We start from the raw sequence: 24,182 nt of genomic DNA on the forward strand, positions 1-24,182 counted from the left end.
TACAAGCTCTCTATTTGAGTTTGAATTTCAAAAAACGATAGAAACTCGCCAATGTAAATGTATACTATTATGTATTCTATCTTCCATTTAATAATACCATTGTACCACTTTTCTTCCCAGTTATGTTTCCTTTTTTATTTTTCTCTTAGTGCTAATAGAATTCCAGCCTTAGCCATGAAATTGTAAGGTCTTCTAATTGGCAATACGAGAGATTTCAACAAAATTCCAAGTGTTCCTTCTTTCCTTCACTTCTTAAAAGAATATACTATTCTGCATCACAAAAAAGTCCTTGCAAATATTATTTCTAACAAAGAACTCTCTTAAAAGACTGAGTTTAGGGGCTGGTGCTATGGTGTAGATGGTAAAGCTGTCCCCTGCAATGCTGGCTTCCCATAAGGGTGCTGCTTGGAGTTCCAGCTGGCCTTCTGATTCAGCTCCATGCGAACACGCCTGGGAAAGCAGCAGAGGATGGCTTAAGTCCTTGAGCCCCTGCACCCACGTGGGAAATCCAGAAACTCCTGGCTCTTGGCTTTGGCCTGGACAATCCCTGGCTGTTATGGCCATCTGGGGAGTGAACCAGTGAATGGAAGCTCTCTCTCTAACTCTACCTTTCAAAAAAATAAGTAAATATAACAACAACAAAACACCCAGAATTTAGGCTGTTGCTTTGTCATAAAAATGTCTTTAATTCTGGCCGGCGCCGCGGCTCACTAGGCTAATCCTCCGCCTAGCGGCGTCGGTACACCGGGTTCTAGTCCCAGTCGGGGCGCCGGATTCTGTCCCGGTTGCCCTCTTCCAGGCCAGCTCTCTGCTGTGGCCAGGGAGTGCAGTGGAGGATGGCCCAGGTGCTTGGGCCCTGCACCCCATGGGAGACCAGGAAAAGCACCTGGCTCCTGGCTCCTGCCATCGGATCAGCGCGGTGCGCCGGCCGCGGCGGCCATTGGAGGGTGAACCAACAGCAAAAGGAAGACCTTTCTCTCTGTCTCTCTCTCTCACTGTCCACTCTGCCTGTCAAAAATTAAAAAAAAAAAAAAGTCTTTAATTCTAATTGGTTGTCTTACATAACATGTACATTAAAATTTGTATTTTTCTATAAGTCAGTTTTAAGCACTCTGTCTTCTCTCACAAAGATGAAAAGAAAATGGAACCTGATTCAGCTAAATTTCTTTTCTGAGCAGATTTTGGGAGTCTCTAATTTAAATTGCTACTAGGTAGACAAGAAGCAAAAAACATAACAATAATAATATGTATTGGAGAAACTAATTCTGCATTTGTTTTCTACAAATCTGAAGAGGGTTGCCAAAGAGAAAAACAAATGTATATAAGTACTCATATGACATACATTGGCATTAACATATTCCCAGTTGGTGATAAGGAGCTATCAAAGAAATGTAATGTGACAAAAGAAGTGATTAAACATTTGTGTAAGCTCAGTGCAGAAGGCAGATTGGAATAGGCCCACCCAAGTGGTTGACAGTCAATCAGTTCCAGCAATATATGAATCTTCTTTATGCATATATAAAAAAGAAAGACCTATATAACTTGAAACTTTAAAAATATTCCAAGATTCTAATTTTTCAAGAGTTTAAAGCACTACTTTACTTCTCTTCCACACATATGTAGTTTTATATTAAACTCATGGGACCTACTGCAGTACAAAACAAGAAAAAATAATTCTACAAACAGAGCCAGCCACTCAAACTACTTCAGTAAATAAGCATGCTGGAAACTAATCATGCAAATGAAAAAGTCTTTTAATTCTCTTTAAAGATATAAACTTTATTTTTCAAAAAAGCAACTTATTCAACAATACTAACAGTTTTAACATGCAGCAAACCATCACTTAACATTCATTTAATCTTTTTAACATGGATGTACACATTATTTTCATTACTATAAAGTTTCCATAATAAACTTGCAATAACAAAGGTAAATAAGTATTCTGTTTCGGGTACTTCAAATAGCACTACAGTACATCTTTGACAAAATTTTTACAGTATTCCAACTTTCAATATGAAACAGCTTAAAAAGGCATGGGCCAAAAAAAATTGTATCACTTAGACAAATCAAGTCATACAAACACAACACTTCCTGAACTCTCCCTGTTAGGCTGGGAAAGGAGTACATAAGACATTTCCTTCTAGATACAATTATAGAAACAATTTAGGGAAATGTCAAAATCTATATCAGACATGTTAGGAGAAAAACTCTTGAACTTCTATTCTTGGAAAATATGAACTAGTTACTAGTTATACTTTGCTTTTATATAGAAGATGTCTTGGAAAGTTCTGTTTAAATCAAATTCTGTAAATCATTCTCTTGCTGATACTGAAGAAAAGTATCTCAAGGAAACCTAATAGAAACAATAGTTCTTTAAAGCATCTGCTGTAGTTAGATATCTCTATTTAAAAAACAGGCACAACTGTACATCATTGGTTATTTCACTCACACTGTTTTGCTCTGTAAACTAAACCCAAGTTACTTTTAAAATTAACTTTTGGTAAGAGGCAAGCAGACCAAATCCCCTCCCTGTTCTCCCCCATTGCCCCCCATTACCACAAGACAGTTCTTAGAATATGATGCAAAACTTACAATTATTAATTTATCTACATTCTCAGTAGAGGGATTTTCATCATACTTAAGTGCACTAGGATAAATGCCCACTTGTTCTTTTTGCTTTAGAAACATAGTGGTTAATTTCTTTTATTGCTAAAAAAGTCATTAAAGATCTTATAAACAATGACAAACATGAAGCGCAATTTGTTATTATTAAATAAGGGTTTTCTAGTTTAGGATTAAAAGGCTTAATTCCTGAATCACGAGAGTTCTGTTTTCCAAAGTGGTACCTTTAATTCCACAAGCATCTTATTCCTATACAGGGATGATTGCCTTACTAATTATAATGACAATTAATAAAGATCAAAACAATAGTTGTTAAAAACTAAAACTAGATTTAGTCACTGCTATTTGATCAAACTTAGTACACAGGCTTAGTAAAATAACAGGACCAAACAGGCATTAAAAGAAAGCTTACAAAAGTAAGTGTGAAACTTTCATGGGAATACAGATCTCTAGGTGACAGTCTTCAGTTTAGGACTACCATGCTGTCAACCATTAACAAGCAAATAGATGAACTGCATTTATTCCTCTGAAGGTGAAACTGCATACATATTATCAAAAAGATTATGGCACTTGCAAAATATTCCTGATAAGTAAACATGGTGAATGTGTATGGGTGCATACTAGCCTCTCTGCTGCTTTTACATTCTTTTGAGAAAGAGAACAGCAGCTTGGGCAAAAAAATAATCAATACCTGAGGACAAGGAAGGGAAATTACCACAGTCCTAAGAATAAATAGCTTTGAAAAAACCAATGAAAAAATGCTAAATTTTCTCATTTTCATTAACTCTGTATTTTCTAACTTATAAGAAAAAAATTTTGCCTGCAATTTGAACCAAAGGCAAACAGAAATATGCTTTCATACGAAATGCAAAAAACATGAAATACAAACATAGTGGGCCTATGCTGTGTTTGCCTGTACATCTTTTGAGTATACGTATTCAAAAGATGGCATGTCTTAGGGAACAATTCCTTAAAAAACTGAGGCCAAATTATTTATACAACATGGATTTACAATTTTCAATACAAAATGTATGTTTATATTAACATAACTGTTTCTTATGGTATATCATGTTCTTCCATCCAAAATTAATTTGTTCCTAAAACTTTATTTTCTATATATCTTACCTTCTTATCGTGAAAGAACAAGCAGCTGCCTATTAAATCATTCAGCCTAATGCAGACTTTGGTAAAAAAAAAAAAACACATTTTAAATGATAGAAGATCAACAGAGACAATAAATGAATTAATGGTTGTGAAATTATATAACTACTATTTTTTCTTGTGATCGTTCTTTAAAGTGAGTAAGTTGATGTCTCTTCCAGTGAGGAGCCTGTCTGAAGGTTTTGCCACAAACTGAGCATTCAAATGGTTTCTGCCCTGCATGAATTAGATAGTGTCTTTCCAGTTTAGATGGAGATCGGAAACTTTTAGAACAAACACTGCATTGGTAAAGGAGGCCATCATTTCTCTCGGGACGCTCTGAATGATGGGTCTGCTCTAATTCCAAAAGTGCATTAGAGAGATGGAGCTGCTTGTTCCTGCACTGGGGATCTAGAATGAAATCCTCTGATTCTGCCTTAACTGCTATTTCATCTGACTCTGAAACCTCGTATTTTTGAAAACCAAGAGCCTGACACTGTTGGGGAGTATTACACTTAACATTATCACCTGGATGAAGGAAAAGTTTGTTCAAATTTCCAAATTCTACTTGGCAAAGAGATCTTCTATAAGGAATCTTTTCAATATGAGTTAGTTTATGTCTTTTTAAGTGGGCTGACTGTCTAAAAGATTTCCCACAAACATTACAGCCAAAAGGTCTCTGTCCAGTATGAATTAAATAGTGTCTTTGTAGTTTGGATACGGAAGGAAATACTTTCTCACATTTGTCACAAGGACACATTTTATGTCCAGTGTGTATGTTTTCACCTGGAATTGAAAAATCACACTGAAGCACTTCATGGTTATTAAAGAATTCTTCACCTGGTGAACCACAGATTGCTAAGTCTTTATTATTCATTGAATTATCCATAGGTAATATGTTTTCTGTTGTAAGAAAACTTTTCAAATTTTTCCCCATATTTTGGCTCTGGAATTGCTTTTGCCAAGAGAATGGTAAAGTTAATGTTTTCTTCTTTTTATTGCCAACTGTCTTATATGTCCCATGTTTGCCAAGAGATCCCATTAATGTTTTCTGGTTTTGCTCAGAGTTCTGTTCGCAAGAAAGAAAATCATAGTTTTTTAAGAAACTGCTTTTAAATATTTTTTTCTCTGACTGGAAGTTTTCTAAATTTTTACCCCCAGCACGTTTAAGCTTGGCCAAGATTTTTTTAACAATGGTTTTATAGTTGTAGCTTCTTTTGAGCCTGCCTGGAATTTTGCCACCTCTGGCAGAGAAACACTTATGTCCATTGAGAATCTGCTCTGATTCAAAACACTCTTCACACTCTGGACACTGAAAAGGAACGATATAAATAGAGTGGACATCAAGTGGATTATTCTCTTCAGATTCACCCATATCACCATTTTCAAAACCATCCTGTTTTGCATTTAATTTATTAGGCAGGGCGCATGATTCTGAATTCTTCATCTTTAATGAAGTCTGAAAAGTCTTATTCCTCATATGGATTTGTTTATGCTTCAGAAGTTTGCTTTGAATCTTAAATCCTTTTTGACAAAAACAACACTGAAAAGGTCTTTCTTCTGAATGTGTGAGTTGGTGGATTTTTAAATGAGTTGACTGCCGGAAAGATTTACTGCACAGGACACATTTAAAAGGCCTCTGACCAGTATGAATAAGTGCATGCCTATCAAGTTTTGATTGTGATGGAAACATCTTCCCACAGATTGTACATGCGTGAATATTCTTTCTTCTCTTCGTGGTGCTGTATGTGGGATTAGACTTAGAGCATGGATGTAATGCCCATCTCTCCTCTGTGGTGAAAGTATTATACACTCCATACCCTGGCTTTTCTTGCTTGGCCTCCAGCAATCTTCTAACCTGCTTAACATCACTCTGATAGGTTTCATTGTGAAGTTGTTGGTGTTTCACAAAAGTCTTCAGGTTTTTAAAGTGGCGCTGACAAATATTGCATTTAAAAGGCAGATTATGAGTTAGCTGATGCCTCTCCAGATGAACTAGTTGTCTGAAGGTTTTATGACACACATCGCATTCAAATGGCTTTTGACCAGTATGAATCAGATAATGTCTAGCTAATTTTGATGGTGTTTCAAAGTGTTTGAAGCAAATATTGCAAATATATGGCCTGTTTCTAGGTATTTTGTTAGTTACCACACACTGTTGAATCTTTAGCATTTTAAAATTGTTTTCAGCCATCATATTCTTCAGTGATACACTCTGATGAATGCCATAGTGTTCTTAAACTCCACATGTGCCTAAAAATTAAAAATAAAAATATATTAACTTTAAATTTTTTATTCAAATGAAAAGAAATTATTTATGTTATCCTTTGGATGAGGTTTTAAAGGTAAACGAGAATTTGGACTTCTCTGTTTACAAGTAAATTAATCATTTTAGAGGAGTACTTTAGAATCATAAAACCAATTTCACACATGGAGAGGTGAGTCTTTAAAAGTATACTTAAAATCTATTTATTTTTCTAATTGCTATTTTAGTTTTCTAATGCTACATTAAAAGAGGACTATGTTGATTTATTAATATTAAGTAGACAATATAATTTTCCTATTGTATTACTAGGTAAATATATCAATATTTAACACTTTTTTTCTTAAAAACTGAATTAGGTTAGAAAGGTAAAATATATGAGAATTAAAACATAATAATACTAAAAATAAGCTGCATTTGCATTCAATTTGCACCTCATACAAATACTCAAAGAAGGGAATGTTCCACTTATCAGATTTTCTCAATTACTTTAGATCAACAAGGACAACTTGGAGAAGAATCCCAGAAGACTTGCGTTATAGACCTGGATTTGTCACCCTATAGTCCTGGTGGTGGGAAGAAAAAAATGCAGTCATAAAATCAGGAGTGTATATAAAAAGTAAAATATCTCCCCTCTATAGCTCTATAAGACATACAGAAGTTTATTAGGCTCTCTCTCTTTTTTTTTTTTTTTGACAGGTAGAGTGGACAGTGAGAGAGAGACAGAGAGAAAGGTCTTCCTTTGCCGTTGGTTCACCCTCCAATGGCCGCCGCTGCAGCCGGCGCACCGCGCTGATCCGATGGCAGGAGCCAGGATCCAGGTGCTTTTTCCTGGTCTCCCATGGGGTGCAGGGCCCAAGCACCTGGGCCATCCTCCACTGCACTCCCTGGCCACAGCAGAGAGCTGGCCTGGAAGAGGGGCAACCAGGACAGAATCCGGCGCCCCAACCGGGACTAGAACCCAGTGTGCCGGTGCCGCAAGGTGGAGGATTAGCCTAGTGAGCCGCGGCGCCAGCCCTATTAGGCTCTCTTACAAGCATTTTATACCCTATCTTCTCTTTTATCAGAGAAGCCAATTTTGTTCTCATTCTTCTAATACTGCATTGCATAAGGTAGTCAGAGTTGTTATTTTTAAGGTTTCATTCTAATGTATTTACTTTGAGATCAGAGTTGCTAAGTCTACCAGAAATTCAGAGTTTTTGGTTAGCTGATTTGGCAACTATGCAACATATATGGTGTTTACTGTCTTGGCCCCCAAAATACCTTAAATACAAAAATCACAAATATGATTACTGAGGTTCTCTTCAGCAATCTGAATTAGAAATCTACATTTTTATTTATTCTACAAGTTGCTTGATCACAATGCTTTTCAGACTGATTGTGAAGTCAATCCTGTGGTTCAGGAGCTATATTTTATTTAATAAAACACAGTGGAAAGCATATCCTGTATAGTAAGGATAAATATTGTTTTGTGAACCATCTGTAGAAAGAGGTAAAAAAAAAGTTTGTGAAAGATGCTCTCCTGTCACAACAGGAGACAGAGGAACCTGCAGAAAAATAAATTACTTTATTCAATGCAAAATCAATTACTTTATTCAAGCAATCTATTAGGATGATAAAGATCAGAGTTTACAGAATGACACAAAAACCAAGGAAACTAACATGTCTGGTTTTCTTCACTGGGCCATTATTATCCCAAAATATTTACCTCTCCCACTAAAAAACATCTAACTAAAAGTCAGGACAATGAGCCAAACTGAAAGTAGAAAGCCTTTACTCATTTACTGTGATAGTATAAGCAAGAGGTTAAAAAGAGGGACTGGTTCTCCAGTGGTCCATTAAACCAAGGACACTAGGTGAGAGCCAGGTGGATGTAATGCGCAGAAAGGAATCCCTTTGCTACAGAACAGTTCCTAACAAAAAGCTCCTTTCTTTTAGGAATCCTGGGGCAAGGGCTCGGAGTAGAAAGGACCCAAGTCAAAATTGAGAAAAGTGCCTTAGCAAATGAGGACTTCTGGGAAGTGCTTCAGCCAGGGTCCCTGATGGAAGGACCTTCCAACTGGAGGCACTTGGATGGAAAAGCAGTTATAGGGGCATGGCTACTGCTTGACTGCCATTAAAACTGCACATACACAGGTCATGAACCAAATCTGGTATGGGAAGGCAGTTTCCCTCCAAAAGGCCATGAAGGCAAAGCCTTAGTAGTTTCTAAGGCTAGGTCTGAATGGTCACACAAAAGAATCTGTTCTGGAGCCATACTTCTCAATTCCTTTTGTAATTTCTCCTATCTAAAAGTTTCTATGAACACACCTGAAAAAAAAAAAAATCCCACAGTAGAACCACGCAAGACAACCATCTTTGTAACAGAGATTGGCTACCTATATAGCTGCGGTGCCAAAAAAAGGTCTATGGTTCATCATCCATCACCAGCACTAAGACTGGGTACTACTGTTACTTGCCTCTCTACCATGTGAAAAAGCCCTCCCTGGGAGCCCCGTATTGTTAGAACCATTGGCGGTAAGCAATGATTTCACTTTCTTTTAGTAATTGTCAGGTCAGGGATGCCCACTTCTCCAAGTGCAATCCCCCATGTACTTATACCAGGGTATACATACAGCTCCAAATCCCATTTCAACTAATTTTCTTTTCTTTCCACTGGTGGTTGTTGTTGTTGGTAACACTTAGATGCCAACCCTAAAGTGTGTGACTTTTCCTATGCTAAACTTAAGTAAAAATATATAGTAAATCTGCTCAACGGTTCCATTCAGAAAGTATCCTACCAAGAGTAAGACACATTCCACGGGATGGCTAAAAACTGGCTTCAATAACAATTCAATGTTACCTCAAGGCTGAAAGCCTGTTGACATTTTGTTATATCTCAACTAATACTATTAATAAAGACCTGAGAGAAACATAGACAACTTTCAGTCGGGGAATAATCTCTGGTGGCATTTACCACACGCTTTCCCTCTTACTAGCTTGCTCGGCCCCACGCCTCACCCCGCCCACCTCTGCTCCTGTGGGACTCCCGCTGGACAAAGGGCTCGTACAGCGAGCCCTCCACCTAGCGGCCCACAACCAACGGGCACGTAGTGGGTAGAGCTGAGTCCAGAGTCTGCAGAATCCCATACCAGGAAAGGAAGGGCCAGGGTGGAAGCTGCCATATGTGATACGACCCACATCAGGGAAAAAGCATCGCATCTGCGCCTTCCTCTCAGAGATTCCCGCTCCCCCACGAGCCACACTCGGGGAGAGCAAGGTGCGACAGCAGAAGGTACCGAGGACTCGAGGTCATGGCACCTCTGTTCTAGTTCCCCGGGCACCTTCAAGGGTGCTGGCCCGGCCCTCCCCGGGTTTCGCTCCACCTCGCACTCGGGCTCTTTGAAGTCCTCTGCACGCACCTGGAGCTGGGAAGCACCCGGCTGCAGCGCATCTCAGGGCCCAGGCACGGCGAAGACAGCAAGTTCACGTCCGCACTACCGGTGCGCTGTCCGGCTAAGTGCGCAGGCGCGGCTCTCTGGCGCGCCAGAGGACGCGGTCCGGCTGGAAACAGGCTCCCGCATCTCAGCGCCCTCGTGGCCGCCCCCGGCCCGTCAGTCCCCAGGGACGAAAGTCCAGCGGCGCGCCCACAGCCGCATTGCCCTTCACCGTGTACCGCAGCTGTGGGGGAGAGAGAACAGAGGAATGGAGAAGGGTGCGTTTTCCATCTCACCCGTAAACCTCAGCGAAGGAGATCCTGTAGCCCAGACGAGTGGGCCCAAGGCGAGTCAGCATTCAGAGCCAGCTCGGCTGTTCCTTTCTACCGAAGAGCGCCGGTGTTTTACAACAAAAAACACGAAACACTCCGCAGCGTGTTAGGGCTTCCGGTGCCAGGACTGACCTCAGCACTTCGGACGTTGCCAAAACAAATGCGGCGTAGAGGTCAGAGACATGGGCTTTGTGGTCTGGCGGAAAACTGGGCTCCGCTCCTAGCTCCACCAGTGGCCTGCCAGCCGCGGCCTTGTTACCCCGGCTCTGCCTCATTCGTTGGACATATTTTGGTTTTCTGCAATGGTCAAAGTTCCGTGTTCAGCGCTTTCTTCCTGAAGACTGCGCTGGCAATTAGATAGCACACATGTAATGTGCTCTATAACATAGCTTCTGCTGTATCTAGCAGGCACTCAGACTATCATCGCTTAATTAGTTAATTACTATTTTTACATTCAATACAACTTTACAAAGTGATAGGATCCTGTTTTAAGGGGAGCGAAATGAGGCTCAGAGACTTTAAGGAATTTTATGCCACAAAACTGATGAACCACAGAGGTGGGAACTGAATACAGATAGTCTCATAGCAGTTGGGCACTTTTAATTTACAATCACTTTCCAAATCATGGATATTTCAGCGTTTTATGTAGACACAGGGCTTATTATTACTGTGTAAGGCACTAAGATATCTGCTAATGATCTTAAGCACAAAAAGGCATTAAAGATTTTTTTGCAAGTTTGTCCTTGTCTATTAAGATGAGGAGATGAGGGTCAATGTTACGCATATTTTTGGACTGTAAGCAACTTTTGCCTTACTTTCCAAGGACGACTAGCAACAAAAATGGTTACTTACTAATGTTGGTATGTTTACTAAGAAAAATAAGTGTTGGGCCAATGAAAAAACTAAATCTATTTTGGATGTGGTAACATGAGGAAACGCCTAATAGGAAATCAGCTTTTGCTTCTCACATAGGAACCCTGGAGGAGTCACATTTAATAAGGGTTAAATCCCATGTTTCCAACAGAAGCAGAGATGGAGACAAGAAGGGAAAAGCTTTAGGTGTCCTGACAGCTAATCCCAAGGTGAGGATGTTTGTTAGATAACCCTTTGTGACCTACTCCATTCTGCAAGTTCTCTTTGGGAACTCAGCTCAAATAAGGCAAACAATTGAATCTGTCACCAGTCATATAAATCCTTGAGAGAGGTATCCAGACCCTGAGAGAACACTACCTGAAATTATGCATCAATGGAGGATGGGATTAGTTTTTTTATTACCTGCAAAGCAAATAGGTCATTACACCAAAAGCCTCAATATGGAAGGTGAAATGTAGTTAGGACTTAGAAAAGCTATTCTCCAAGGCTACATGCCCCACATCTTACTCTCTCCCATTTACTCTGAGAGCTATCTTGAGAACCTTCTGGAAAAAAGGGAGAAATTAATATGAGTAAAAGTCATCAAGGAAGATTTCCTTGAATAGGTGAGATGTGAACTTGTACTTAATAGTGGATAGATTGTGGATAAATAGGAAATGTGGGGACAGGACCAAACATGGAAGGCAGAAGTGGTAAGAGTTGAAAAAAGGTAGTGTGACAAGGAAAAATAAAGGAAGCGACATGGCATACATTTTCATTAGTATCTTAACTTTGCAACTAACTGGTGATGTCCTTAGAAGTTATTTAACCTTTCTGAACTTCAGGTTCTCACATCTGTTCAATGAATACATAACCAGTCCTTCATTTATTCAGTGACATGTGCCAAGGACAAAGGATTTATTTCTAAGTATAGAAAGATGAAGCAGTGAGACCCTTCACCTTAAAGTAGTTGCCAGCTTATAGAGAACAATGAATAGACAAGTACAATATGGTTCGAAAGACATATAAAGAGAGGGAAGAGAAACATCTAAATCTGTCTAGGGGTGTCTGGTGCAGGCTGTTCCTGAGCTGAGGCTTCAGTCCATCCTACACATACCTTATTAAGCATTTGCTAAGCACTGGTCAAACAAAATTTCTGTCATCATAGATTTTGTATTCTACTGAGAAAGATAGACAATAATGAAAATATATAATATATTAAATATTGATAAGAACTGAAGAGGAAAAATAAAGCACAGAAAAGGGCTATGATGATTTGGGGAGAGAGATTGTTGGTTTTTTAGTAGATTGAGACAAGTGACCTTATTTAAGTGTGTGGGTTTTTAGTTTAAACCTGATGGGAGTGAGAGAGCTAGCTGTGTCCATAGGAAGTGGCAGGAGACAGGAAGAAAAATGAGCATGAACTTCCTTAGTGAACAAAAGGGTGTGCTTTTGGGGGAGGAAGGGAAAGGAAGAAGAGCAGAGAATATTCAGAGCACAGAAGACACACAGTAAAGAGAGCATGACAAATGGAAAGCTGTGAATAGTTCAGTATTGCTGGAGTGTAAAGTGGGGAGAGTAGAGAATGACGGGAGAGTCACTCAGTCAGCAAAGAAGTTGAAGCACTTACTGCTCACCAGGCTCTTTGCAAGAAGCTAGGAAAGGTCTTATATGCAAAGTTTTCCTTTTCTTCTTTTTGTTTTCTCCCTTTTCTACCTTTTGTCCAAGATAATTTTACTTGAAATATGTCCACAGTTATAGTATCTTTCATATGACTTTTGGAATACTTTAAAGGCAGAAATTTGGAAATTTGAGTTTTTAATGCTGCTAATGCCACCTCCCACCCTCAGGTAATAAGATTGGCAGGGAGATCATGTATCTTGGTTCCATCTCACTTCTTCTATCTTTCCCCTTATTCCCACATTGTAAGTAGGGTAACCACCAAAACCATCCACTTACCTCTTGCAGATATTCTACCAAGAAATCATAAAATCATATCTGTCCCACAAGAACTCATAAAAGATTTTCCCAACAAAGATAGCTCTCCTTTTTTTTAAAAAAAAAAAAATACATTATTTATTTATTTGAAAGGAAGAGTGCCAAAGAGAGGGAGAGTGAGACAGAGCACTAGTCCATCAGCTGGTTGATACCTTAAATGAATGCAACAGGATGGATCAGGCCAAAGCCAATAGCTAGGAATTCCATTAAGGTCTCCCATGTGGATAGCAGAGACTCAAGTACTTGAACCATTAGCTGCTGCCTCCTAGGGTGCACATAGCAGGAAGCTGGATCAAAATCACAGAGTAGGGCTGGCACTGTGGCTCACTTGGTTAATCCTCCGCTTGCAGCGCCGGCATCCCATATGGGCGCCAGGTTCTAGTCCCGGTTGCTCCTCTTCCAGTCCAGCTCTCTGCTGTGGTCCGGGAAGGCAGTGGAGGATGGCCCGGGTCCCTGGGCCCCTGCACCCGCATGGGAGACCAGGAAGAAGTACCTGGCTCCTGGCTTCGGATCAGCGCAGCGCCGGCCATGGCGGCCATTTGGGGAGTGAACCAACAGAAGGAAGACCTTTCTCTCTGTCTCTCTCACTGTCTGTAACTCTACCAGTCAAATAAATAAAATTAAAATAAAAATATAAAAAAAAATCACAGAATAGCTGGTACTCAAACCAGTGCAGGTATCCTAAGCAGCAGATTAACCTGCTACACCGTAGTGCCTACACCTAGCCCTCCTTTTTGAAGAGGATATTTTGGTGAATAAAACCCACTTCTTCCCATAATATACTTCCTCAAGAAAAATATTTTCAGCCTCTTGTACATTTTGTTCTACAATTTCTGAGGGCCTTGTGGTATGAGGGTGGATCTTTGGGAGTGGGGGATGAGTAGAGATCAGAAGATAAAGTACAGTATTGCTGTATTTTATTTTGAAAAGTGGATGACCTACAATCTTAAAGGATTGCTGGAAATCCCTTAAAGTTCCATTAGTGACACTGCCTGTTGATTTCTGGGTCTACTTAGGTAATTGCATCATCCTACACCAGCCCATGTGTTGGTTCAAACGCAACAATACATAGCTTTCATAATTACCTGGAAAATAGGTAGAATTCCCAACAAAAGCTTAACAATATTTCTTTTACAGGGAAAGAGTGTTCACTCCCATCCTCTGGTTCACTGTCCAAATTCTGGCAATCAATGGCCTGGACTGGACCAAACTGAAGCCAGGAACCAGAAATTCAATCCAGGTGTCCAGCATGGTGGCAGGGACCCAATTACTTGAGCTATTACTACTGCCTTCCTGGTTCTGCATTATCAGGAGGCTGGAGTCAGAAGCCAGAGCTGGGTGTAAGTAGAACAAAAAAATACTAAAAGGAATAAAGTAGTAAGTTGTTCCTCGACAGTTAGGACAAGGGCTGATCAAGTCATTGTTAAATTGGCAAATAAATTGGCAAATAAAAGAGCTATCTGCACCTCAATGTTTATTGCAGCTCAATTCACAATAGCTAAGATATGGAATCAATCTACATGCCCATCAACAGTAGACTGGATAAAGAAATTATGGGATTTGTACTCTATAGAATACTATACAGCAGTAAAAAAAAAAAAAAAGAAAAGAAATCCGGTCATTTGCAACAAAATGGAGGAATCTGGAAAACATCATGCTGAGTGAAATAAGCCCTTTGGACAAATATATGTTCTCCCGGATCAGTGACAACTAACTGAGCACCTAAAAGGAAACATATTGAAGTGAAATAGTTTTTTTTTTTTTTAAGATTTATTTATTTACTTGAAAGTCAGAGTTACACACAGAGAGAAGGAGAGTCAGAGAGAAAGAGAGAGAGAGAGAAGTCGGTCTTCCATCTGATGGTTCACTCCCCAGTTGGCCGCAACAGCTGGAGCTGTGCCAAGTCAAAGCCAGGAGCCAGGAGCTTCTTCCAGGTCTCCCACGTGGGTGCAGGGGCCCAAGGACTTGGCCCATCTTCTACTGCTTTCCCAGGCCATGGCAGAGAGCTGGATTGGAAGTGGAGGAGCCGGGACTTGCACCAGCATCCATATGGGATGCTGGCACTGCAGGCGGCCGCTTTACCTGCTACGCCTGTGCTGGACCCAATATAGGGTTTTGATCACATTTATTCATTCTAAGATTCAGAGTTTTAACTCCATCCTTCACTCTACTCCCCTCCCACCACACACTGAATGACCCTCTGACTATTGTAACATCAGGGTCTAGGCCAAATAAGGTTGGAGGGAGGAACTTTGATATCTACTCCACTTTTGCTTATAAGTTCATGAAAGCATGACCCTCTCATGTTTCTGGATCTTAGTTTCTGGAGGATGGTGATAGACTGCTTCTCACATGTACAGTCTACCATGAATGTCCATTCTCACAAGATCCAGAACAGATTCAGGCATTGCCCTTCTCAGCTCCCATCCTGCAGTAGAAATGTGGGTTTTAAATCTGTGGTGGTGGCTAAATCCCAGGATTAGATATGTGAGATGCTACCTATCTCCTGTTTAAGGTATGGCTGCCTAGTTAGGGAAAACTGTTTTTATTGTGCTTGCTCAACCTAAGTAAGGAACCCACTTATGCCATGGTCAGAGGGCTTCGGTAGTTTGAAATTTGAACTTGGATGGCTGAACTTTGTCTTCCTCACTGCCAGCTCTGAATGGCTAAACTGATGCCTTCACTTTTAACCCTGAACTGTTCTCTGAATGGTAATCTACTCTCTTCCTCTCCTTAAATAAGTTCAAGAACCAAGAATGAAGAGGCTATCCATTTTCATAGGAAGTTCTGAGCTCCTTCTGTGTTGTTTTCCTTAAGTTCCTACTATGCAATTTGCTACAACAAATTTGGCTTTTCCAAACTGCTTCCCAGTAGCTATGTAGAATGTTTTTTTGCCAAGCACTATTAAATGTCATCATAAATGAAAGACCAGTTCTCCTTCCAGCTGTTACATTGTCAAAAATCTGATTTACCAATGCAGGCGATTTACCATACTGCCAAATATTGCTATGCATTCAGCTACCCAGTTAACCCCCAAAGGATATGTTGGCAGCTTTGCAATAAAAATTCCTAATCCTGAATCCTGCTAACATTCAATTAATTATTATTCTCATCCTGGCAGTGGTCCCTCTCATATTTCAGAAAAAAATGTAAAAATCCTCCTTTCTGCATTATCTAAAAATGTCTTTATTTCTTACAGCATATAGCATTCATTAATGGTCCTAATAGGTGGTCCCCAGTTTGCAATCTACTCTCTAAAGGACGTTCTTTGAGAAGAAGCTGGCATGGCAGAGACCTTTAATCAGCAATGTGATGAGCTGAATTGTGCCCTGCTCCCAAATGTGTTCTAGTTCTAACCTTGGGTAGTTATGAATATGACTTTTTCTTGGAAATAGTCTTTGCAAATGTAATTAAGGGTTTTAACATGAAATAATACTGGGTTTAGGGTAAACTCTAAATCCAGTGATTAGTGTCCTTGTTAGAATAGGAAAAGACAGAAAGACACAGAACAAAGCTGCGTGAAGACAAAGGCAGAGATTAGAGTAATGTTTTCACCAGCCAAGGAATTCCTGGAGCCAAAAGCTGAAGAGGCAAGGAAGAATTCTTCCTTAGAGCCTTTGGAAGGAGCAAAGCCCTATTAACACCTGCTTTTTGACTGTTAGCACCCTGGAAAATGAGAAAATAAGTATCTGTTATTTTAAATCACCCATATTGTGGTACTTTATTAATGCAGCCCTGGGAAGCTAATATACATCCAAATATTTTATCTATTCCCTTGATAAACATTTATTAAGCCCTATCATGTACCAGGTAGATAGACAAGAACATCTTTATTCTTGTGGAACCTACATTATGACACTGATGGTGGTGGGAAAGAAAAAATAACAAGCAAATAGTAAACAAGATAATTTTTGATGATAGTAAGGACTATTAAGATACGGTAATGGAAAAGAGAATATTGAGGTGTGGGTGAACTTCTATAGATTAAATGGTCAGAGGGGAAATGTGGGAGACATTTGAGCTGAAATCTGAATAAAAAGGAGTTAGTAGTGAACCAGCAGATGAAAAATCTCTATATTTATCTCTATACTGTCTATCTTTATCACTATCTTTATCTCAATCTTTTTGTGTGTTATTCTACTTTTGAAATAAATATGAGAGAGAAGGAAAGGGGGAGAGGGTTAAGGAGAGGGAGGGAGAGGGGGAGGAGGAGAGGGAAAAATCAGTCAGTGGGCAGAGTGTTGCAGGTAGATGTTACAACTAGCACAAAGGTCCTTAGGCAGGAGCCCCCTCACTGTATTTGAGGCAAAGGTGAAGGCCAGTGGCTCAAGAATGATGAGCCAAGAGGAAGTGGTGCCAAATGCACAAAAGAACTGAGAATGGCAGGTGTCAGATTCTTTACAGCTTTAGAAACCACAGTAAAGAGTTTAGATTTTATTCTAGATGTAATGGGAAGAATTTGGAAGGATTTAAAAAGGGAAATGGCCTGATTTATAATTTTAAAATGAATTCTGTTGCTGCCATGTTGGAGTTAATTGCAGAGGTGTGGAGGATTTGTATGGTATCAATTTAACTAGACTGGAATTATTTTCTCCACAGTTCCCTTTCCTGCATGAGCCAGGGCTTAGCAAGTTTCCCAAGAGGTATTATGCATACTATTTGGAAGGTGAAAATGAAATATTAGCCTATTGTTTTTGCTCTTGAAAGTTCAGAGCAGAGCCCAAGGCCCTGATGCAGCTCAGCTGTGTTGTAACAGGCTCACTGGCAGCCTATGGCAACACCCACGTATAGCTCCTTCAACTCCTGCCAGATTCTCTCCTTCAGCTTCTGTAAGTTCTGGCAAGAGTATGTCTAGTTCTGTGACTAAGGGCATCAGTTTCTCCTGTGGGACATATACCCTCATCAATATTGGAGGCTTGGGGATGGTGAGAAACTGTGATTCCAGTCTATCCTGTGGGTTCCTGTCCTCACAGGTTCCAGCTGATCCTTGTATCCCTCTTCTTATAACCATCACCCCTTCCAAGTGTCTGTGCCTCCAGACACACATGTACACATGTAATTAGCCCTCATAGTTGTCAAAGGGCAAAGCTCTAGGGGTTAGCATTATGGTCAGCAGGTTAAGCTGCTGCCTGTGATGCTGGCATCCCATATGAGTGCTGGTTTGAGTCCCAGCTGCTCCACTTACAATCCAGTTCCCTGTTAATGTGCCTGGAAAGTCAGTGGAGGATGGCCCAAATGCTTGGCTCCCCACTACCCATTTGGAAGACCAGGATGGAGTTCCTGGTTCCTGGCTTTATCCTGGCTCAGCCCCAACTGTTGTGCACATTTGGAGAGTGAACCAGTAGGTGGAAGATCTCTCTTTCTCTCTTTCCATCTCACAGTTTAACTCTTCTTCTCCATCTCACTGTTTAACTCCTTCCAAATAAGTATTTTTTAAAAAAGTCAAAGCTGTATACTAAATTCATATATTTTAATTCATTCATATATTTATATAAGCATAATTCCATAATTATAGTTTATTTATTTAATATTTAAATATTATGTTATATATTTCAGCATATTTAATAGATAAAATTGTGATCGTCTATATATTATATACTTAAACTCTTATGTATAAAATATTTGGTATTTTGTTTATTTCTTATAGTATATATTTGTTTGCATATTTGTATGTTTCTTTCCTTAGGTTCTGCTTCTCTGAATGCTTAACAAATGCACTTACAAATGAATGCAGGTTGACTTGTAAGATGCCATTACCATTTAGTCCAGATCCAGAGATCCAGAGATGTTTTCTTTTTTTTTAAAGATTTATTTATTTATTTGAAAGTCAGAGTTACACAGAGAGAGGAGAGGCAGAGAGAGAGAGAGAGAGAGAGAGAGAGGTCTTCCATCCGATGGTTCACTCCCCAATTGGCCGCAATGGCCAGAGCTGTGCCGATCTGAAGCGAAGCCAGGAGCTTCTTCTGGAACTCCCACGTGGATGCAGGGGCCCAAGGACTTGGGTCATCTTCTGCTGCTTTCCCAGGCCATGGCAGAGAGCTGGATTGGAAGTGGTGCAGCCGGGTCTCTAACCAGCGGCCATATAGAATGCCAGTGCTTCAGGCTAGGGCATTAACTCACTGTGCCACAGAGCCAGCCCCCAGAGATGTTTTCATGGAGATAGAGAAAGTATACCAGTTTAAGAAATGTTTTGGAGGTTATTCTAGGAGTCTACAGAGAAACTGAAGCAATAGGATATATACGTTTATGGAGGGGGACAGAGAAAACAAAAGATTTATAAAAGGAATCGGTTCCTGCAATTATAAAGGCTGAGAAGTCCCAAGTTCTGTAGTTAGTAAGCTGGGAACCCAGGAGAGCTGATGGTGTAGTTCTAGTCAGAGTCTGAAGGCCTGAGGACCAGGAGAACCAATAGCATCAGCTCCAGTCTGAAAACTTGCAGGCTTGACAACTAAGAAAAGCTGATGTTTCAGTTTGAGTCCAAAGGTAGTTCAAGACTAAGATCCTAACTCAAGCAATAAGGCAGAAGGAGTTACTTCTTAGTCTCTGGAAGATAGCTTTTTGTTCTATTCAGGTCTTTAACTGGATGGGGCCCACTCACACTAGGGAGGGCAATTATTCGCTCTACTTATTCAGATGTTAATCTCATCTAGAAACACTCTCACATATTTACCCAGGGTAGATTTGGTCAAATATCTGGCCAACCCATGGCCCAGTCAGGTTGATGCATAAAATGAGCTATTATGTACAAAGTGTATAAATGTAGATTGGATGCAAGGTTGCTCTCAAGTGCAGTCACAAGCCCTCACACTTGAAAGGACCCCCACAATTAGTTTCATGATCTGATATTGCTGTCTTGATATTTTTAATAATTTTTCAACAGTGGGCCCTGTATTTTCATTTTTCACTGAGCCTTACAAATTATTTAATTGGTCCTGATTGGATATGAGGAGTGAGGGGGAAAGATAAAAAATTGCACTAAGATTTTTGGCTTTAAAATTTGAGTTTATCTGGATGGGATTGATGCTGTGGCACAGTGAGTTAAAGACCCAGCCTGCGGGGCTGCTATCCCATATGGGTGCTGTTTCGCGTCTCGGCTGCACCACTTCGCATCTAGCTCTCTGCTATGGCCTGTGAAGGCAGCAGAAGGTGGCCCAAGTCCTTGGGCCCCTGCACCCTCATGAGAGACTCGGAAGAAGTTCCTGGCTCCTGGCTTTGGATGGACCCAGCTCTGGCCTTTGCAGCCATTTGGGAAGTGAACCAGTGGAGGAAAGACCTCTCTCTCCCTCTTTCTCTTTCTCTCTCTGCCTCTGCCTCTCTGTAACTCTACCTTTCAAATAAATAAATCTTTAAAATCTGGGTTTAATGGCAGTGCATTTGGAGGTGCGATTTGAGAAAGAAAAAATACCAATTTGAACATTTTAATTTAGACCTACTTCTCAACATTGTGGTAATATATTTATTGATAGCCTATCCTGCTTTCATTTACCTCTTTCTGATTTCTACCTAGACTCTGTTTTTCAGCATCAGGTTTAGAGTTTGATTGTTTTTAGTCCCTGCCATTCATTATCTGTCCTGGCATAGCAGTCTCTGCCTCATAGGTACAAAGTAATTGACTAAGCTAAGTATTTTTATTTGTAACTCCCTTAACTCTAGATTAAAGAATAAGAAAACTGGCTATTTGAAAAGATGAGGCAAAGGTTATGGAAATTGAACCTAAAGGCCTATCAAATGGCATTAGTAATTCTTCAAACTAGAGTAAGCTTACTCATTTTATCCACTATCTGTTTTTGGCATCTTCCTATTTAATGGAACCTTTCACTTTTTAGCTGAGCACATAGCTTCCTGGTTTAAGGACTGCATTGCCCAATCTTCTATGCAGCAAAGCACAATCATGTAGTTATATTCTGTCTGATGGGTGATCACAAGAAGTGGTTTGTACAGTTTCTTGTATGTAGCCTTAGGGAAAGGGGAAATGTCATTCTTCCTTTCATTCTTCATTTAGTTGGCTACATTTTGTTTACATTGACAGGGCTTCTAGTAATATACAGCAAAAAACCATCCTTGTCTTTTGACAGCATGGAATTCTGTACTGCCTATACTGCCTACCTCTGGTCTTTTAGGAAATAAATACTATCTTATTGAAGCTACCGATGTTTTGGATTTCTATCATGTGCAACCAATGTTAATCCTAAGCAATAAGCTATCCATATAATGAATATCTTTTCTTAAGAACACCATGATGAATATCTGCTTGTTATAGGCCAGAGCCCAATTAGAACAATTTTTTCTTTATGTGCAATTTAATTACATACTCACCAAAAATCACCTACCCAACTTTTTCCTTTTCATTTTTTTTTACTTTCTAAAAGAAATATAGACTCTTTATTGGGATCCATTATTAAAAGCACCACTGCTTCCTCTGAGGAAGCAACGATTGATCCACATTTTCCTAGCACCAGCTCATATTTCATAAATCCTTGTTTAAAATTAACCCAGATCATTAAACAACATAAGAAAACTCTTTTTAAATTATACAATAAAAGCTGCCTTTTGAAAGACTGAAAAAAGTGAGTTTGCATGTAATCTCAGATAAGGTGACCAAATGTCCAAAATTGGCTAAGACAGCCCCAACTCCCAGATTGCCAGCTGCTCTGGTTTCTGTCTGAGCACACGTCCTGTGGTTCCAGCCAGATGTCATCCAACTTTTGGATAGGAATTCCTGCCCCTGCTCAGGAACCCAAGTTACTGAAAGTAGGAGGAAGCACCAGAAGTATAAATAGTAAAGAAAACCACTCAACTGTGTTTAAAATTTTAGTTACCATTTTCATTGTTTTTTTTTTTTTTAACAAAGTTTAGGAGCATTTGTCAATAAATATTGTTTCATTTTGTGTCTTTCACATTATGTATGGCTTAACCCACTCTGAGGGTTTGATAAGTATTTTTTAAAGTGATATATATTGTGTGTAACTATTCACATCATGTCTATAAGTCTTTGGTGGGGATGATCAAAAGAAGTTGAAAAACCATTGAATTTTAGCCATTTAAGTATACTTACACATTGTTTTTCTTGAACCATAGAGTAATATTAAAATTTTTTAGGTTTTATTTTATTTATTTCAAAGGGAGGGGGAGGGAGGGAGGGGGAGAGAGAGAGAGAGAATGAGAGAGAGAGAGAGAGAGAGAGAGAGAGAGAGAGAGAGAAAGAGAAGGGCAAGAGAGAATGTGCGAGAGATGTTTTATTTGCTGGTTCACTCCTCAGATATTCACAAGAGCCAAAGCTGGACCAGGCCAAAGCCAAGAATTCTATCTTGGTCTCCCACATGGGTGGCAGGGAACCAAGCCCTTAAGCCATCATCTTTTATCTCCCAGGTGTATATAGCAGGAGGCTGGATGGGAAGTAGAAAAGCCAGGACTGGAATTGGCACGTGATATGAGATGTGGATGTGCCCAACAGTGACTTAACCAACTGTACCACAAATCCCACCCCAATATTAGGAAACTTTAAACCTTCTATTCTCTATATATTTAACATACCTGGCAGCAGTACTATCAGCCCATTATTTCCCTTGAAAGAGTTTTCCCTTCAAATCCCATTGTCACACAAATTTTCTAAGGCTGTTCTAGGGACTTCACGTGTATACAGGAGTGTTGAATCGTGGGTTATTTATAGGTTATTGGCCAGTGAAGTTGACCAGGAAGATTATTTTAAAGGCTAAATGAAAGTTATTCAAGTGGACAAGGAGAGGGAGGGCATTACATATAGAGAGAATAATATGTATTGACCCGAAGAAAGGAAAAGTATAGTATGTGGATTTACCATATCCTATCTGTCACTCAGAAATCCAAAAAGTTCTGTAAGCTGGAAGCTTTTTCTTAACCAGGTCTGATTCAATCCGAACTCTTTGGTGTACTGTGTTTGTCAGGGGTCCATTAGGAGACAGATGGCATTCTCAAATTTGAATTGCTTGAAGAGGATTTTTTTTTTTAATAAAGAGACTACTTACAAAGATGTAAGTGGGGCACAAACCATGAGAGAGAGTGCCAGCACAGGATGGCCATGTGATAGGGGGACAGTACCGTGGCACTAGAAACAGAAAAGCTGTTGTGAGTGACCTGTACACAAACGGAGATGAAATGAGGGGTTGGATCTGGGAACTCTAAAGGAAAGAGTCATGGGAGGCTGGCTGAGAGGCAAGAGTGAGCATGAAAGTCCTTCAGGCGAGGCAAATCCTCCTACCTTCCTGGAGAGACTGAAGGACTCCCCACTGGCTGTATCCCATCAGAAGCCTGATGGCAATGGACTACGTAACTGAAGTCCAAAGAAGTCAGTTGACTGGGGCACACAGCAGTTGAAGAGGGTGAATAATAGGTCTGCAGGGGTCAAGGGAAGATACTTGGCTCAGTGGAAATCCAGACCTGAACTGATCTAAGGCCACTTACAACCTTATCACCTTTAATGTGAACATTCTGGGTTTTCTACAGAAATATTAATGTGATGGTGAATTGATGCCTTCGATTCTGCTGGGTGCTTTGTGGTCTACCAGTAGTATAAGCACAGTGTCACCTGTCTATAACCTAAATATATTTTGAGTTCTGAAATACTTCTGACTTCTTGGATTTTTTTTTTTTGCTAAGAGAATATGTTTCTACATATAATCAGCTGGATATATTTCCTTATGTCTAGATTGGAGAATTTGATGGGAGTTGACAGCAGTGTGATATTATAGGAGGGGGAGGAGACAGAAAGGTAGATGGGGGCCATGACATAAAGGAGGCTTTTATGCCTGGTAAACTGGATGGACTTGGTTGTAAATGGTGGGGAACTGTAATAAAGGTTTAAACTGGAATGACATAGACATGTTTTAGAATGATTGTGATGGATACAACGTAAAGATTGGGTTGGACTGTCCTGGACAGCAGAGCATGGGAGGATGCAAGTTTGAGGTTTCTTTCACATCTCACGGTGGAGAAAGAGAAGGGAGGCGAGGCAGAGAAGTAGGAAAGACTGTCCCTGTGAGTCCCATGGCTGCACAACATAACACCTGAATGGAGGGAGTTAGACGAAACACAGACTAGAGACAATGAGAGGACACTGATATATCTTAGATGCCACCATTAGCACTGCTTAGGAAGCAGCTTAATAAGGCTTTTTAAAATTTTTTAAAATTTTTTTGACAGGCAGAGTGGACAGTGAGAGAGAGAGAGAGAGAGAGACAGAGAGAAAGGTCTTCCTTTACCGTTGGTTTACCCTCCAATGACCGCTGCGGCCGGCACAATGCAGCTGGCGTATCGCGTTGATCTGAAGCCAGGAGCCAGGTACTTCTCCTGGTCTCCCATGGGGTGCAGGGCCCAAGCACCTGGGCCATCCTCCACTGCACTCCCTGGCCACAGCAGAGAGCTGGCCTGGAAGAGGGGCAACCGGGACAGAATCCGGCACCCCAACCGGGACTAGAACCCAGTGTGCTGGTGCCGCAAGGCGGAGGATTAGAATAAGGCTTTTGCCATCAGTGGAGACACATTTCAAGTAAGAAAGATATAATTATCTTACTTTTGTTGAAT

General features: G+C 40.2%; 1 protein-coding gene across 1 annotated transcript in view; it reads right to left on the reverse strand.

Annotated features, from left to right (window-relative positions):
• Nucleotides 1-1,758: 1,758 nt before the first annotated feature.
• Nucleotides 1,759-24,182, reverse strand: part of LOC100353800 (uncharacterized) — a 146,772-nt gene continuing 124,348 nt past the window's right edge. The window contains exons 2-3 of the mRNA XM_008269245.5: nucleotides 9,427-9,685; nucleotides 1,759-6,015 (exon numbers count right to left, since the gene is read on the reverse strand). Of these exons, the coding sequence (XP_008267467.3) occupies nucleotides 5,949-6,015; nucleotides 9,427-9,685 (326 nt within the window). The 3' untranslated portion in view covers nucleotides 1,759-5,948. The remainder of the gene's footprint in view (nucleotides 6,016-9,426; nucleotides 9,686-24,182) is intronic.

The sequence above is a fragment of the Oryctolagus cuniculus genome, chromosome 12 (assembly GCF_051225735.1).
Source record: "Oryctolagus cuniculus isolate XC-2025 breed Fujian yellow rabbit chromosome 12, ASM5122573v1, whole genome shotgun sequence".
Taxonomy (NCBI): domain Eukaryota; kingdom Metazoa; phylum Chordata; class Mammalia; order Lagomorpha; family Leporidae; genus Oryctolagus; species Oryctolagus cuniculus.